The 14,987-nt window shown below is 40.7% G+C and overlaps 1 protein-coding gene across 2 annotated transcripts in view; it reads right to left on the reverse strand.

The window, feature by feature from the left end:
- The window catches only part of LOC121320890 (ras GTPase-activating protein 3), a 70,249-nt gene that overhangs the window by 21,879 nt on the left and 33,383 nt on the right, over nt 1–14,987 (reverse strand). For both annotated transcript variants that reach the window (XM_041259651.1, XM_041259652.1), the window contains exons 4-7: nt 12,485–12,579; nt 9,058–9,134; nt 1,723–1,803; nt 771–843 (exon numbers count right to left, since the gene is read on the reverse strand). In XM_041259651.1, the coding sequence (XP_041115585.1) occupies nt 771–843; nt 1,723–1,803; nt 9,058–9,134; nt 12,485–12,579 (326 nt within the window). The remainder of the gene's footprint in view (nt 1–770; nt 844–1,722; nt 1,804–9,057; nt 9,135–12,484; nt 12,580–14,987) is intronic.

The raw sequence follows: 14,987 nt of genomic DNA on the forward strand, positions 1-14,987 counted from the left end.
CATGTGTCAAGCATAGCGTGCCCTGCAGATCAACCAAGGGGATGATGTAAGGTTTCAGGGAATTGCCTAACACACGCTCCTAATGACACTGCCTTGACTGACTGGCTGACCCACCCAACACAGCAGCTAACCAAAAAAAATAAAAAAATGAAACCCACACAGTGAACCAAGACAACAAACACCAAAGAAGGACACAAGGCAGAAAGTGGTGGAATGCAATGTCAGTTCAGTGTGCAATACACACTTTAACTCTAGTCAACCTACCAGTTTACTATCATTCCTGCTTCTGCACCGAAAGCTGTAGCAAGATCTAAGATCCAACAAATTCAGTCTGAGTTGATTATGGTCATATTGCACTCTGACGTTTGAAAAAAGAAGGAAGCTGCTTGTATTCTCAGCTAAAAGAAAGCCCTCTATTGTCAGCATTTGTAAAATATAAATTGGGTTCCTTGTCTTATTTCCCCGTTTATATTCGATCCTGCAGCTGCTATGCAGGAGGTGGTTCCAGTTTGAGGAAGTGGGTACTTGAGAAAGACACAGCCTAGCTGGCTGTCCTTTTAAGAGGCATGGAAACATTGTATTGATTCTGTGTCATGTCTCTGTAATACACTCAAGAGAGACAGGAACCACATATACTTTTTAAAACAGCGTGCATGGACTGAGGTATTTACTACTACAACAACAACAACAACAACAACAACAACATATTCTGATTGAAAAAAAGAAGGAAAGGAACTTGCAAGCCAGTAAAATAGATGAAATGCTCAAACCTCAAAATAGAACACTTCATCAAATTGGGGATTGTTGGTTTTTCTTTTCACTTTCGTCTTCTTCGCCTCAGACCTACCACCAAGGGAGAAACAAAGTGTCAAAACAAAACCAAAGATTGCACATTGACATCAAGCCCAAGACCAATCACGTCTGCAGAACTGGTTAAAAGCCACAAGTAGTGTAGATTTTAGGGTATTTTTTTGTTAACTGTTGTCAGTAACAGTATAAAACATGAGCGGGAACTTGTCCGTACACAAGAAAATTGTCAAGAAAACTAAATTAGGAGATTTTTTTTTATTTGAAGTAGGAATTTATAAAGTGTGTGTTTGCATCCAACACCTCTATATTATTCTCCACAATACATTTTGCATATCATTTTATAGTTTTCCCATGGCTATACTGTGCATGTAACTAAATTACCACATTTTTTTTTTTTTTTATACATTTAACCCTAAATTTAGCATGCTTTCAATCTGCTTTACTGTGCTTTGCTATTTTTTTTTTTTTACTATGCACAGCTTTTATACAGTCCTTCATGTAGCACAACCAGGGTCATCTGAGCTGAGATATTTGTTCTGACCATACCATAAAACTTAATAAGGATGACCAGAAAAACACGGACTGGCCCGTGACTTTCAGGACAGAAGCTGTGCACCTTGTATAACTATGAGGTAACAAGTTTGATTCCAATAGTGTTCTGGTATGGGAGCATCTTAATGCTGCATTAGAGGGTATAGGACCCAAATCCTTTGTTTACCACGTCAGAAATCCGAAGTTGAAAGAAACTGAGATACTAGAAGTCAAAAAGTTAATTCCAACAAACACTAATCCTACTTTGTCAACACCAGCTCTTACTGTGCAAACTGAACTTGAATGGTAATGAAACTGAACTTAAAACAGAACATAGCCCACTGTGAATTGAATTGTGAATTCAGCCAGACTCTGCATTACCTGGAGGGCCCCAGTAAGGTGACAGTGGCATAGGGATCACACTGTCCGTTCACTATTGGCAACCCTTGGCACTCTAAATCTCTGGGGAAGAAAAACAATGCATTAACAAAAACAAAAAGCATGTCATTATTCTGTTTGTTAAAAATAAATGAACAGGAGTAGATTTGAGGACTGTATTATCTGAGAGCAAGCGACAGATAAATAAATCCATTATTTCACTTTTTTTTTTTTAAAACATCTCCAAATTCTTGGTCGAGGAAGTATAAACACATTAAAGATGCCTCTGGGAGTTTCATTTCACGTGTGTGTGTGTGTATACAGGACACTGTCCTCAATTCCTGTGCCAATATCCTACCCAAAACGAATGTCTTTGATACAGAACGGAAACCGCAACATGCAACATCTTGCCTATCAGCAGTTTTGGCCTTTTAAGAGACATAGAATGACTCCACTTCATACTAGCTGCAGTATATCTCTCTGATATACTCTACAGATCTTTAAGAGCAGAAATCCCCCAGGACTCTAAGGCAATGGCACTTTCTTCATGCTAAAGCTTGTGCAAACATTTATTTTTCTTTGTGGCATTTACCCTCATCTTGAAAGCCACACACCCATCCGCTCAGCAGGCTGGCATCAAAGTGTCAGCTCTGCAAATGTTTTTGTTTTTTTACCCCTTCGACTGTGGCTTTAGTGCGGGTATGTACTATCTGCACACGCTGTGTTTAGCAAACAACTCTGAACTGACAAAACCTATTAAGCTACGGCTGGAAATGACCTTGGCTTTGTATAACAGTGTGTGACATTAATACTGAAACACTCTTGAGCACATATTCAGACCCTTTAAAAAAAAAAAGACAGATTACTACACAAGCGCGTTCCAACAACAGATAGTAAAATCATCTGTGCTTTTAAACCTACTCCTTCCAACAAATATCTTGATTTTGATAGCTACAATTATTTTACTAATTGCACGCTCTTCAAAGTAATTGTTTCAAGTTTTAGATGAGCCTCAGGACTGCCAGCTCCCCACCTCTCAATGTCACTGTAGCACCTCACGATTTCAGGGGAAGAACATCATGGAGCTTTACTGCTCTTACTCCATTGAAGCAATGAAATCAGTGGAGGCCAAGGAGCCAGGCTGCATCATTCCCAGTGTATCCAGCGTTCTATTTCTCACTAGCAATCAGTTTAGCATGGAAGGAAATGAAATATTTAAGACTCTAATTAGAGGATTGCTATTCGTGGTATCAATGCTCAACACTCAGCATCCCTCTGCAGTCAATGTAAAGCTAATGGCCAGCAAGCCGTGGTTAATAATAAAGCAATCCAGGGAACTAATCCCCTTGGAGCTTTTTGTTGGTTTAACCTATTTATATAACCAGCACTTCATTTACAAGTTGGCAGCATCCTTTTGAAGTTCATTTAATATTCATTTTTATGTTTTTGTTTTAATGAGCAAAGCATTACTGGTAGAATTTGTATTAGCTTTATTCAGTAGACACAGTTTAGTCTATTCAGGGCCTCAAGAAAATGCCCAGTGGAAAGGGGTTCTCTCTCTGTGACTCAGACTCACTGTGAATATTTGGTGATATTTGTCTAGTTACTGAATTCCTTTGGTTAAAATCGCTATGAAAACACTGTGGTTACGCTACCTAATAATGACAGTAATTTAGAAACCACATGAACTGAGCTTAAGCACTTTATACGAACTCTCTCAACACACCTTATCACAGAAGTATAAATCCCCAAAATTAATGAAAGATCAAACAACTCTAAAAACATTTCTACATAAACAAAAAAAAGTTACATTGACATACATTAGTCCCTTGCTAAACAAGACATGTCTGGAGAAACAATGAGGTGCCCGGGTTTATATAAAAACACAAATATAGTGCTCAGTTTATTTTAAATGTATAAATCCTTGTGCTGAAATACCACTACTGTGTTCTCCCTACACATTACATTATGTAAAAATATAAATCTGCACAGTAAGCCTATACAGTATACAGTTCAGTAGTAAAATCAAACAAATACCTGACCCACTTTCTTTTGACTTCAGCCAACCGGTAACACAAAATAAATCATGCTGCTGCATGGCACACATTACTTTAAATTGGAATTAAATTATTGGAGCACATTTTCTTTTTTACCATAGCCTACTTAGTGCACAATTAACAGATAATAGATCATGGTGTCGCGTGGACATGTTATGAAACTATACAGTACCTTAAATATACTGCACATATTACATTTGTGCATTTATACAGAAAATGTTAGTGTAAGCGGGACTTCCAAGTAAAACACACAACCTATCTGCTACTTTTGGTTTTCTGTGCAAAAGCAATTCGAGACTTTAAAATTCACTTGTGTTTTGAACCACTGGTTCAGTATTTCTGAAAGCTTCTCGCCCTTTTCCAACAAATTGATTACAATTAGTTTAAACTCTGTAGAGTGAGTTTATATGCCCTCTTTTAATACTTAATTTTAGTGATTTAGTAGATTTATCCGTTTCTGCTCTTCCGTTTATTTTCATCCTGTCCGTGGTGTCAGTATAACACACGTTTTTAATTTTTTTCACAGTGATCTAGCGTCACACTTAATTGGATATTACTGGGGTGCATTAGCTGTGTCTGGCATATCCGAATGTATGACACAGCGGTCTCTGTATTAGCGAGGGACTACTTTATCGCAAAAGTACAAACTTTTATGGCAGTTTCTAAAATGGTTTACAGTACACAACCCTTATTGGGTTTACCTTGTAACAATATAACAAGCCTCAGAAAGCACCGAGAGGGGAACAATTATCCCACGGGCGGGACGCTGCGGCGTGCACCCCCTGCCGACAACGATCCCACGGGCGGGACGCTGCGGCGTGCACCCCCTGCCGACAACGATCCCACGGGCGGGATGCTGCGGCGTGCACCCCCTGCCGACAACGATCCCACGGGCGGGACGCTGCGGCGTGCACCCCCTGCCGACAACGATCCCACGGGCGGGACGCTGCGGCGTGCACCCCCTGCCGACAACGATCCCACGGGCGGGACGCTGCGACGTGCACTCCCTGCCGACAAGATCCCACGGGCGGAACTCTCCTTATTTAACCCCAATAAAACCCATTTTATTTTTTGTGATCGTTTATTTTGAGCACACACATAATACATTCGAAATCAAAACTATGTACAGAATAAAACCTGTTTTGTCACTAACTGACTTAGGATCCCTGTTTAATTTAATTTAACTGTTCAATAATAGGCAAACAATGCACGTAATAATAATAGGCAAGTAGTCCTGCAAGTGCAGTGTAACCCCATGTTCTGCTTCAGTGACCATTTCACTGTAATTCAGTATTAACCAATTAAAGGGGTTTAACACCTAATGCATTTCCTACCTTAAAATTCACTACCCATTTTCACTGTGCAATGTAAAAACAGGGTTTGGTCAAAAAAAAAACATTCTGTAAAATTTCTTCACAACTGCCAATTATATACTGCAAAAGCCTCAACTCACTGCAGTAGGACTGAATTAGGCATTCGGAATGGGTAGCTGTATGTGTTCTGCTTCATTGAGCAGAACAATAGGGCTTGGTCAAAAGACTGCCCTTTGACCAATTAACAGGGCTGCTTGTTGTTGGGGTCAGGCACCCGTCAGCAGGCACATATTCATTTAGTCCACGTTTGGGAGAAGCCTCACAAACTCCTTGCCGTCTTTGACCGAGCTGCATGTTGATCCAGTCCCCTTGTCCACGTACTCAGGGCCCTGCTGATTCACCAGCACTCCAGGCATTAAGCTTATTACAACACCCCGCTGTCTACCTCCAGTGACCTAGATGATCCAGATAGCAGCTCCTGTCACTCCCCCAGCCAAGCGCTGTAATCCAGTGCGTCATTACCATGGCAAGCAAGGAAGCCAGAGTGACCTCTGGGGGCACTCAGCAGAATATGCCTCCTGACGAGATGCTTTCTTAGCTAGTTTAGAAAGTGATTTGGACTCGTTTACATATTATAAATTATAACCCAGCAGGAAGCTGGTAAAGCCTGGCAATCAAAGAATGACTCATCTTGTTCGCTCTCGTTTCTCTCTCTCTCATAAATAATTTACCAGGATTTTTTGGGGGGCCTGTTCAGTTCACCCATTGTGAATTTAGTGATTATGAAAGTTGGCGGACAAGTAGCACTGGTTACATCCAGCTGTGGTCAAAGCAAGGAACAAGAGGCCTTAAAAGCTTGGTGGCTAGCTTTTGGGTTTGGTCCACAGCAGTGACTCTGTACACCTTGAAACTCCCCTGCCCACAGCACTCCCCAAAATAAATAAATAAAATTAGTAAATAAATACATAAATGAATGAATAAATTGTATAATACTACTTACTTTGCTACTTACACAACATGCAGTACAGGAAAATCAATCCAGCTCATGTGCAAGTACACACCCTTGCAGCGCACACAGAAAAGTGTATAAAATGCAGATTCAAAACAGGCTTTCTAACGTACAATATATAGGTCATGATGTCGGCTAGGAAGGCACCAGAGCTCTCATTCCCATTCTTGTGGCTTGTGGGTGAGAAGGAAATTGAATTGTACTGTAAATGAATCACTCATCGCTTTGCTTATATTCAGTCATGTTCTGCAGTTAATTCTATTTTAAAACCTCAAGTACCCACCTGGGGGGCACCAACACTCACATTAAATGACACAATCTATTAACTATTCAATTTTTGTCAATCAGTTACATGACACTCTAACCAGGAATCCAGGCTTTGGTTCTGAATTAATGAGGCCCTTATTAGTGTGAAAACACAACAAAGAACAGTGGAGAGAAATTGATTATTATGTAGCAGGATTCAACATTGCGGGGATAATGACAACATTGAGAAAGCAACACTATGCTTTAATAGTCAGTCATTGGCATACAGCTTCATCAGACAACTCCTCTCTACAATGTAGTGCAGTGTTCCTATAACATTAGGAGGCTGGGGAGCTAGCATACTAGTTACTGTTCGAGGGGGAAAGAATGTTTATTACAGGTGTACCAACACTTGTATAGGAAAATAAACACACACACACACATACAAAAAAAAAAAAAAGATACATTTCTGTGAATTCATTTCAAGTTTGTAACCTTAAACAATTGGTCCAAATCAATTATTGTGCAAAATATTCACAGATTTAGATGTTGTCCAAAAATGATTCATCCCACTGTACATGGTGATTATAAAGGTAGTTTGACACTTTGCGTGGATTCTGTGGATGGAGGGTGGGAGAGAGGGAGGGAGGAAGAGACGGAGACACGAGACACAAAACATTCAGATTTGAACAGAGGAATCCAAGCGGTGTTGTCTGTCCCTGTAGAAATGTGGCCGTTTTAAATGTCACTTGTTGATGGAACCTTTCCTCAAGATGAATTTGAAGTATTAACAAAGAATATTGAGTGGTGGTAGTCAAGGTGGTGGGCCTAGAATCTTGCCAGCACCTGCCATTTGTATTGCTCTCAAGTGTTGTTTTTTTATTTCCAAGACAGCAGCTTAAAGTGGCCAACTGATTTTCAATCCTTATTTTTAAGACATTGGTAATGAACACCAAATGAAGTAATTTTTGTAATATTTTTTTTTGCTTCAGTACAATTCTGTTGGAGACAGAATGAACTTCATGTGACCTTGGTAAAGCGAGAGTGAATGGATTTGTTTTGTATTATGTGCCACTATGACTCACAGCGGTAATGCATTCAATAACACAGTCTAGGATGGCTTGTTTTTTCTGTTGGAAAGTAGCTTTCCTAAGTGGAGGTTTAACTGATGTGAAAAGCCAGGACAGGCAAAAAATTTAAACTAACAATACACCATTGTTCCTGTCAGCATGCAGAATGAGTAAAAGCAACATACTTCTATCCCGCATAATGTGAAGAAAAAAAAGATTTTCAGGAAAGAGGTGTGATAGAAATGAACAGTATGATAACCCTTTTGTGGTTTACTTAACTGTCTAAAGCAAACAGCATTCGAAGGGGCTGTGGACTGCTTCCCCTGTGGTTTCTCACTAGGGGTGTAACAACATACTTATGTCATGATACGACACGTACTGCGATATTAAATCGGAAGACTATTTAAATGCTTTTCTAAACACACAAAGATACAAAACATACAAAGACATTGATGAATAAACTCTATGCACAGGGACAGATAACAGACAATAATTAATAGAGAACTACAAAAGACTAAGAGGTACATGGCCGTTATTATGGGCAGAACATGCAAAAAACTGGCCTATCGACATGTACATGAAGGTGAACTGAATGCATGATAATTGCTCCAGATACCCTACAAAATGTCCTTGACCAATAATGTAACTGGTCACTTTAAACCACAGAGCATCTCATGAAAAAGTATAGATTTCCAATGGTGTGTAACTTCTAAATCTCCTTCTCTACAGACTGGGAGAGTTACATATCTGTCTGGTCATTGGTGTGGCTTTTCTTGCAGATAAGGTTGGAAAGGTTGCATAATAAGATCAAATGGTCATTTAACGTTTGACTATGTCGTTAAAGACAAATTAAATGGATGCAGGGAGAGTATGTATTTAAGGCAACTATAAAACAGTTATTCTTCATTCAAGAACCATTTATTGAACTTTTGTTGTGCTTTTGGTCTTGTACCATGAAACAAATGATGCATACCTCTATTACAATATGATATACCATGCAATTTCTCACTTGTGCAGATATACTGCCACCCCTTCTCTGTTGCTCTGAAACCACTTTCTCATACATAATATACCAACATAAATGATTGTGAAACTAAGAAAGTGATATTAAAGTAGTTTCCATTCAGACTGGTTCCTCTTCCGATGACTATTGATGCACATCTATAGTTTCCTGAAAATCACCACCTTTCTGCATTTCACATTGTAACATCTTCACAAGCCATGCTTTTTTAAGTTTCAGAAAGTAAGAAATGTAATCCGTGGCAGATTAAACATTGTGTTGCACTATAAAATCAACATCAGTTTTACCTGGTTTCACAGAGTCAAATCAAAGTACTGTAGTGACAATTTACTGTATGTGCAAAACTTTGATGAAACATTTCAGAAAGTGAAACCGCTACAGCTAGTGGTTGGAAAATGTATACAAGCTATAGTAGCACACAGGTATCACGGCTCAACTGAGTGTTCTCAGTTTATTTCAGACAGCTCAAGGTATGCCTAAGCATCTTTAAAAAATCCTAATTAAAAACTCACTTTATTAGTCAACTAATTGTAGCACTGTACGCACCCCTGTGAATCTGCAGTCTGGAAATGCAAAGTTCTGGAACCGTTTCATTAATCTAGCCTTCAGGGCCTTCACTCACCTGGCTGCCAGCTTATGGCATACGACACCACTGTCTGTAATGACTTCACTGAGTCGAAGTTCCAGGTGGACCTTGCCCTGAAAAACAGATGACAAGTGTCTCATTTACAGTATGAAATATCCCTGCTGTACGCTGTTACTACACTGCAACACAAATCCCCAGTCTTTACTGGTGTTGTTCAGGAATATGACTTATGCATACCTGCACGAAGCAAAAAGAAGGGCAGTGGGTGAACATCAGTAATACACTGCAGCAATAACTTCTTGACTGGACACTGTAAGCAATGCCTGGGTACCTTTTAACATAGACAGTATTGCAACATCTGAAAGGCTTCAATCAGTACTGAGCACTGAATGCAACTTATGGTTATACACATTATAGTGTGCGTTTGTGTGCCATACCATAAGTTTCACCAAGCCAGATTTCAAACCCAGATTTTTGTTTAGGTACATCCCCAAGACCCAGATATGACAGAATGCTTCACTGCCTCCAGAGCGGGCAGATTACACTGGTGCAGATGCACTTCACGCTGCGGGGCTCCGTGAGCAGACCTGAAAATCACGACCTCATCGCTGTGCAATCAGCAGAGCCCATCTGAATTCATTTACCCCAGAGCGCTACAATGGATGCGCCTCACTGGACAGCAATACTGTATAACCTTTGTTAGGCTTTGTTTTCCTACACATATTTGTAATGTTACATTAACCCGATTTGTCTAACAGTCACTGATGTACTGCAGCCCTGTCATTTGACTACAAAATGGCTACTCAGTTATGACATGAATAAATTAACCTGAGTTCAAGGCTGGGAGAAATATACATGAACCATGTTTTATAGGCATACACTCAATGGCTTAACCTAAAACAGTGTACAGTAGATTTTAAATACCCAGCACTTCTTTCATTTATCCGCTTCCTTCTCCAGCCAACATTCACTGTTTTGTATTTTTGATGTAGCGATGAAAAATGTGATTGAATGTTATTCAAGGTGGTAGACGGTTTGGTGCCCTTTACTGACACCTATGACAAGACCATACAGTTACACACAACGTTAGCCAGCAAGGAGTGATCCAGCTGTCAACTCACTCACAAGCAGTTGGCGATGGTATTGTTCACAAAAGTTTCCTAGTTTTGGTGGGGTTTTTTGTAGTCTTAGGTGGATTATTTGGTTAATTCTCAGTTTTGTTTTGAAATTAAATAAGCAGACGTTGCTTTGTGACTATCGTTTATCTTTGTATTTAACTAAGTGCGAGACCTACCCTGTTACATGTCACCGCCTTTTTCACCACATTAAAGTAATCTGCTGTGTATAAACAAGCACAAAGAAATATTTACTGTAAGATTCATAGGCAAAGGCTGTTGTCACACCCAAATAACTTCCTATGTGGTGAAGAGACCCAATATGAGCTTCCTCTGCACCTTCTATACAGTTAAATCGAAAGACTTTTAGAATGCTTTTCTAAACACATACCATTTCTACATACATACAGAGACATTACAGGGACAGATTACACGTTAAGATACTGATCCACGAACCTTATTAAGCAGACTGAGTCTGACAGACAGGCAGACAGACAGACAGCTGTGAGAAATGGTTCCCTTTTTGGTTTCAGTTGAAAAATGCAGCTTATACTGTACTTCCTCAAAAGGGACCAGGTGGACTGATGTTAATTGTGCTTGGCTGCATGAACAGTTAGCAGCTGAACATCTGCAAGCTTTAGCAAAACCCCTGTGCATCTCCTGTAAAGCTTGCCAAATGGCAGGAATGTAGAAAGCTCAGACTAGCGTAGGCATCGCTAACTGGAGCTGTGTTCTCACCGGGCTCTATTATTTTTACATTCCCGGGTCCAGGCAACATCCTTGCAAGTCTCCATCTGTAAGGGGGTCGTTCTGGTAAACAGTCCTGTACTATCGCATGCCTGCTTCCACTGTAATAACCCGCTCGCTTCCCAACAGAAACCTCCTGTTCCTGCTATCTCTGACAATACTGCCTTAGGATAAACCAGTCAGAACAGATTCAGCTGCCCCTCAAGACAGGATGGGCTTTTAAGGCTGCAGTGTCTCACAATCGTGTTCAGTTTGACACTACATTGCTACTAACGGGTTAATTGATGTTCATTTAATACATTCTATCTTGGTTTAGTACATTATAATAAATAAAAAATCTCAGTCAAGTTTGAGTGCATCACCCTAATGCAGATTTAGCAGCAAGCTTTCCCCGCTGCCTAGAAATAGTTTACCACCATTAAGCAGAACAAAATAAACTGTGCATCACCAACCCAAGGATGTAAATAAGACTCCTATTGCATAACAGTTGCACCCATTCCAGGTTTTACTACAAGCCTGATTAGGTACACTGTATAGGTAACAAGCTCAGTTGTGTCTTACTAAAATCAGGAAAGGATCAAACTGCTATGCAATAGAAGTTTTATTCCTATCCCTACCAACCACTGAAATTCTACATTACAACAGGGGAACTCCTTGCCACATGCTAGTAATGCAATTGCATAACTGAGCATTCTCAAACTGACACTATCACTGAAAAAAAAAAAAAAACCTAAACATTTGTCATTGAACGTGTCCAGTCTCTTTTAGTAGTATTAAATTAATTAAACAAAGTTGTTCTTGAAACTTGTACAGAGTGTTGGTAAAGAAGCTTTGCGAACATCTAGTTAATGTCTTATGAACAGGGACCAATTCAGACTGCTCCAGAGACAAGGAAAGAAGTTTGCATTAATAGGATTTGACATTAAAGGAGGTGAATTCCCAGCAAAATTGATAGAAACTGGTTAAAGAAATGTTGCAGGACACTCCCCAATACAGACACTGTAAGAGGACAGTGGCTTTTTGAGAATGGGATCCAACTTAGTGTGTTCCCAGGTTTCATATGACCAGTAGTGAAAACATTCTTGACAATTCATTTAATCTCATTTAGCGCTGAATTCCAAGTGTCAAATGCTATTTAAAGCACTCTTAACTGTACCCTGTGATCACCCTTAACCTGACAGACCCTACAGCTTGCTTCCAGGTCGTGGCTCGAGATTTATACTAGTGACGCAAGTAGCAGGGGAGGCTTCAGGATGAACAATGTGCCCTTTATACAGCACCACAAGCTCTGCTCATCCCTCTGAGACAAAACTCCTATTAATTCAGCCAGAAACCAAACAAGTTTCATCAAATACTGCATCGAGAAACAGGAATATGCTTCAGCAACAGCCTATAGAAAACTAGTTACACTGTGGCCCAATTCATTTTGATGGGGAATAGGCATTTTAGGAAAATATACATCATTCAATAAACAAAACTATGATCAGATTAACACATCCACGTGCAACCTCTGTTTGCTGCATACCTTTGAGTTTTCCTTAAAAAAGCATTTCCCCAGATCAAAGTTAATAGAAAAGAACAGTTTAAACACATTGGTTTACCTGCACTTCCGAATCAGCGTCCACATGCTGGAACTGAAACCATGTGTCCCGCCCATGGTACTTCTGCAGGTCTTCCTTCTTTACAGCCACCTTACCTGGAGAAGCAAAGCGGGTGGTTATTAGCTTTTAATACTGGACTGAAGTGAAAGTGGTTTGCAGCTCAAGCTCTCCTCTTTCATCACTAGGTGAATAGTTCATATCCAGCCAGGTTTACAATGATTTGTATATACCAGCTGTTGGCGTAGGAGGGTCCCCAGGTGATTGACAGCGACAGCGAGTGAAAGCAACAGCGAGTGGGATAAGTACAGGCGTGGAAAAGTACAGATTAGTTTAGAAGCAGAAAGGAGAAATTGCATCTTGAATTGCTCTAATCAGAAAACAGAGGACATTGGGGAAACACAGCAGCAGCTCAAAGTCAAACAGCCGCGTGTGTTTTTCTGACAACAAACAAGCTGAAACTCGGAGCAGCTGATTCAAATTCAGCGCCGTTCTGAGACACGGGCGAGGGGAGGAGCCAACAGCACAGCAGAACAACGCAGTTAAACGAGGCAGTCTTCCCAGCGACAGCGAGTGGAAGCGACAGCGAGTGGGAGAAGTACAGGCATGGAAAAGTACAGAGCAGTTTAGAAGCAGAAAGGAGAAATTGCATCTTGAATTGCTCTAATCAGAAAACAGAGGACATTGGGGAAACACAGCAGCAGCTCAAAGTCAAACAGCCGCGTGTGTTTTTCTGACAACAAACAAGCTGAAACTCGGAGCAGCTGATTCAAATTCAGCGCCGTTCTGAGACACGGGCGAGGGGAGGAGCCAACAGCACAGCAGAACAACGCAGTTAAACGAGGCAGTCTTCCCAGCGACAGCGAGTGGAAGCGACAGAGAGTGGGAGAAGTACAGGCGTGGAAAAGTACAGAGCAGTTTAGAAGCAGTTTGAAAGCAGGTTGACAGCTGCAGAAGAAACTAAACTTCAAAAAAACCCTCAACATGGTCTTCAAACCAGTAATCTGTGACACCTGCTTGATGTGGGAAATCCGAGAAAACCCAGCGGAGCTAAACCAAGTGTGCGTAAAGTGCCGCGCGATCGAGGATTTGCGTAAACTAGTAAGTATGCTAGAAATGGAGCTGGAAGAAGTGAGACAGCAACAGGATCTTGAGGAACTGGCACACCCACAATTCATGGAAGTCTGCATCACCCCTAACAGACTGAAAGCCACCAGGGAGATAGAAGGTCAGAACAGCTGGGTTCAGGTAGGCAGAAGCAGGGAAAAAAAGAAACTTCGTCAAACACAACCACCAGAAATCAAAACAACCAACAGATTTGAGTCACTTCAGAATTTTGATGAGCAGAACCAACAACAAGAGAATGAAAGGAACAACATCCAGGACCCCATTGACAGTGGTGACCAGACAGCAAAAAGAAGGGAGGTCATGATTGTTGGGGACTCCATATTGAGAAACACAGCAAGTTCAATTCACAGTTTGGACCCCCTTACTACAACAGTGTGCTGCCTTCCGGGAGCCTCGGTCAAGCACATCACTGAGAACGTGGACAGGCTCCTAGAACGAACAGGAGACGACCCGGTAGTAGTCGTCCACATCGGTACAAACAACATTGGAAGAGACAGACCAAAATCCCTGCAAAACAAATTCAGAGAGCTAGGAAGGAAATTAAAAGAGAAAACCAAAACTGTGATATTTTCTGGTATACTACCGGCACCTTGCAAAGGACCATATGGACAGCTGGAAATAATTAATCAAAACGCATGGCTGAAGACGTGGTGCACACGGGAAGGCTTCACCTATCTTGATCATTGGACCACATTCTACAACAAGGACTATCTGTATAGACGGGATGGACTGCATTTAAATAAAAAGGGAACCAGTCTACTTGGAGAAAAGATCCTCGAGCAGGTTCAGAAGCATTTAAACTAGAAAGGAAGGGGGGAGAAATCAACAAAAAAACAGAAGGGAGACCGCATCAAAACAAGAACAACAACTCAGGTAAGACAACCATTAAATGTATTTATCTAAATGCTAGAAGTATCAGAAACAAAATTCTAGAACTTGAAGCTACTGCACTAACAGGTAACTATGATGTGATAGGTGTTACAGAAACGTGGTTGTCTGAGAGTGATGGGGACGAATATAATATTTGTGGGTATACACTGTATAGGAAAGACAGGCAGGACAGAAGAGGAGGAGGGGTAGCGCTATACATAAGAAACAGTCTTGAAGCCCAGGTGTTAAACCTGGACAAAGAAAATAAAACCGAATCAATATGGGTCAGAATAACGGACAAAAATTCAAAGGGCATAATAATAGGAGCATGCTATAGACCGCCAGATTCAGACGGTGAGCAAAATAATCTGTTATACAATGACATTAGAAATGCGTGTAGCAAAGGAGAAGCCATACTAATGGGGGATTTCAACTTCCCCCAAATAAAATGGGAAAACCCGGTGGGTAGCACGAAGGATGAAATAGAAATGGTGGAAATGACAAATGA

This window comes from Polyodon spathula, chromosome 9 (assembly GCF_017654505.1).
Source record: "Polyodon spathula isolate WHYD16114869_AA chromosome 9, ASM1765450v1, whole genome shotgun sequence".
NCBI classification, from domain to species: domain Eukaryota; kingdom Metazoa; phylum Chordata; class Actinopteri; order Acipenseriformes; family Polyodontidae; genus Polyodon; species Polyodon spathula.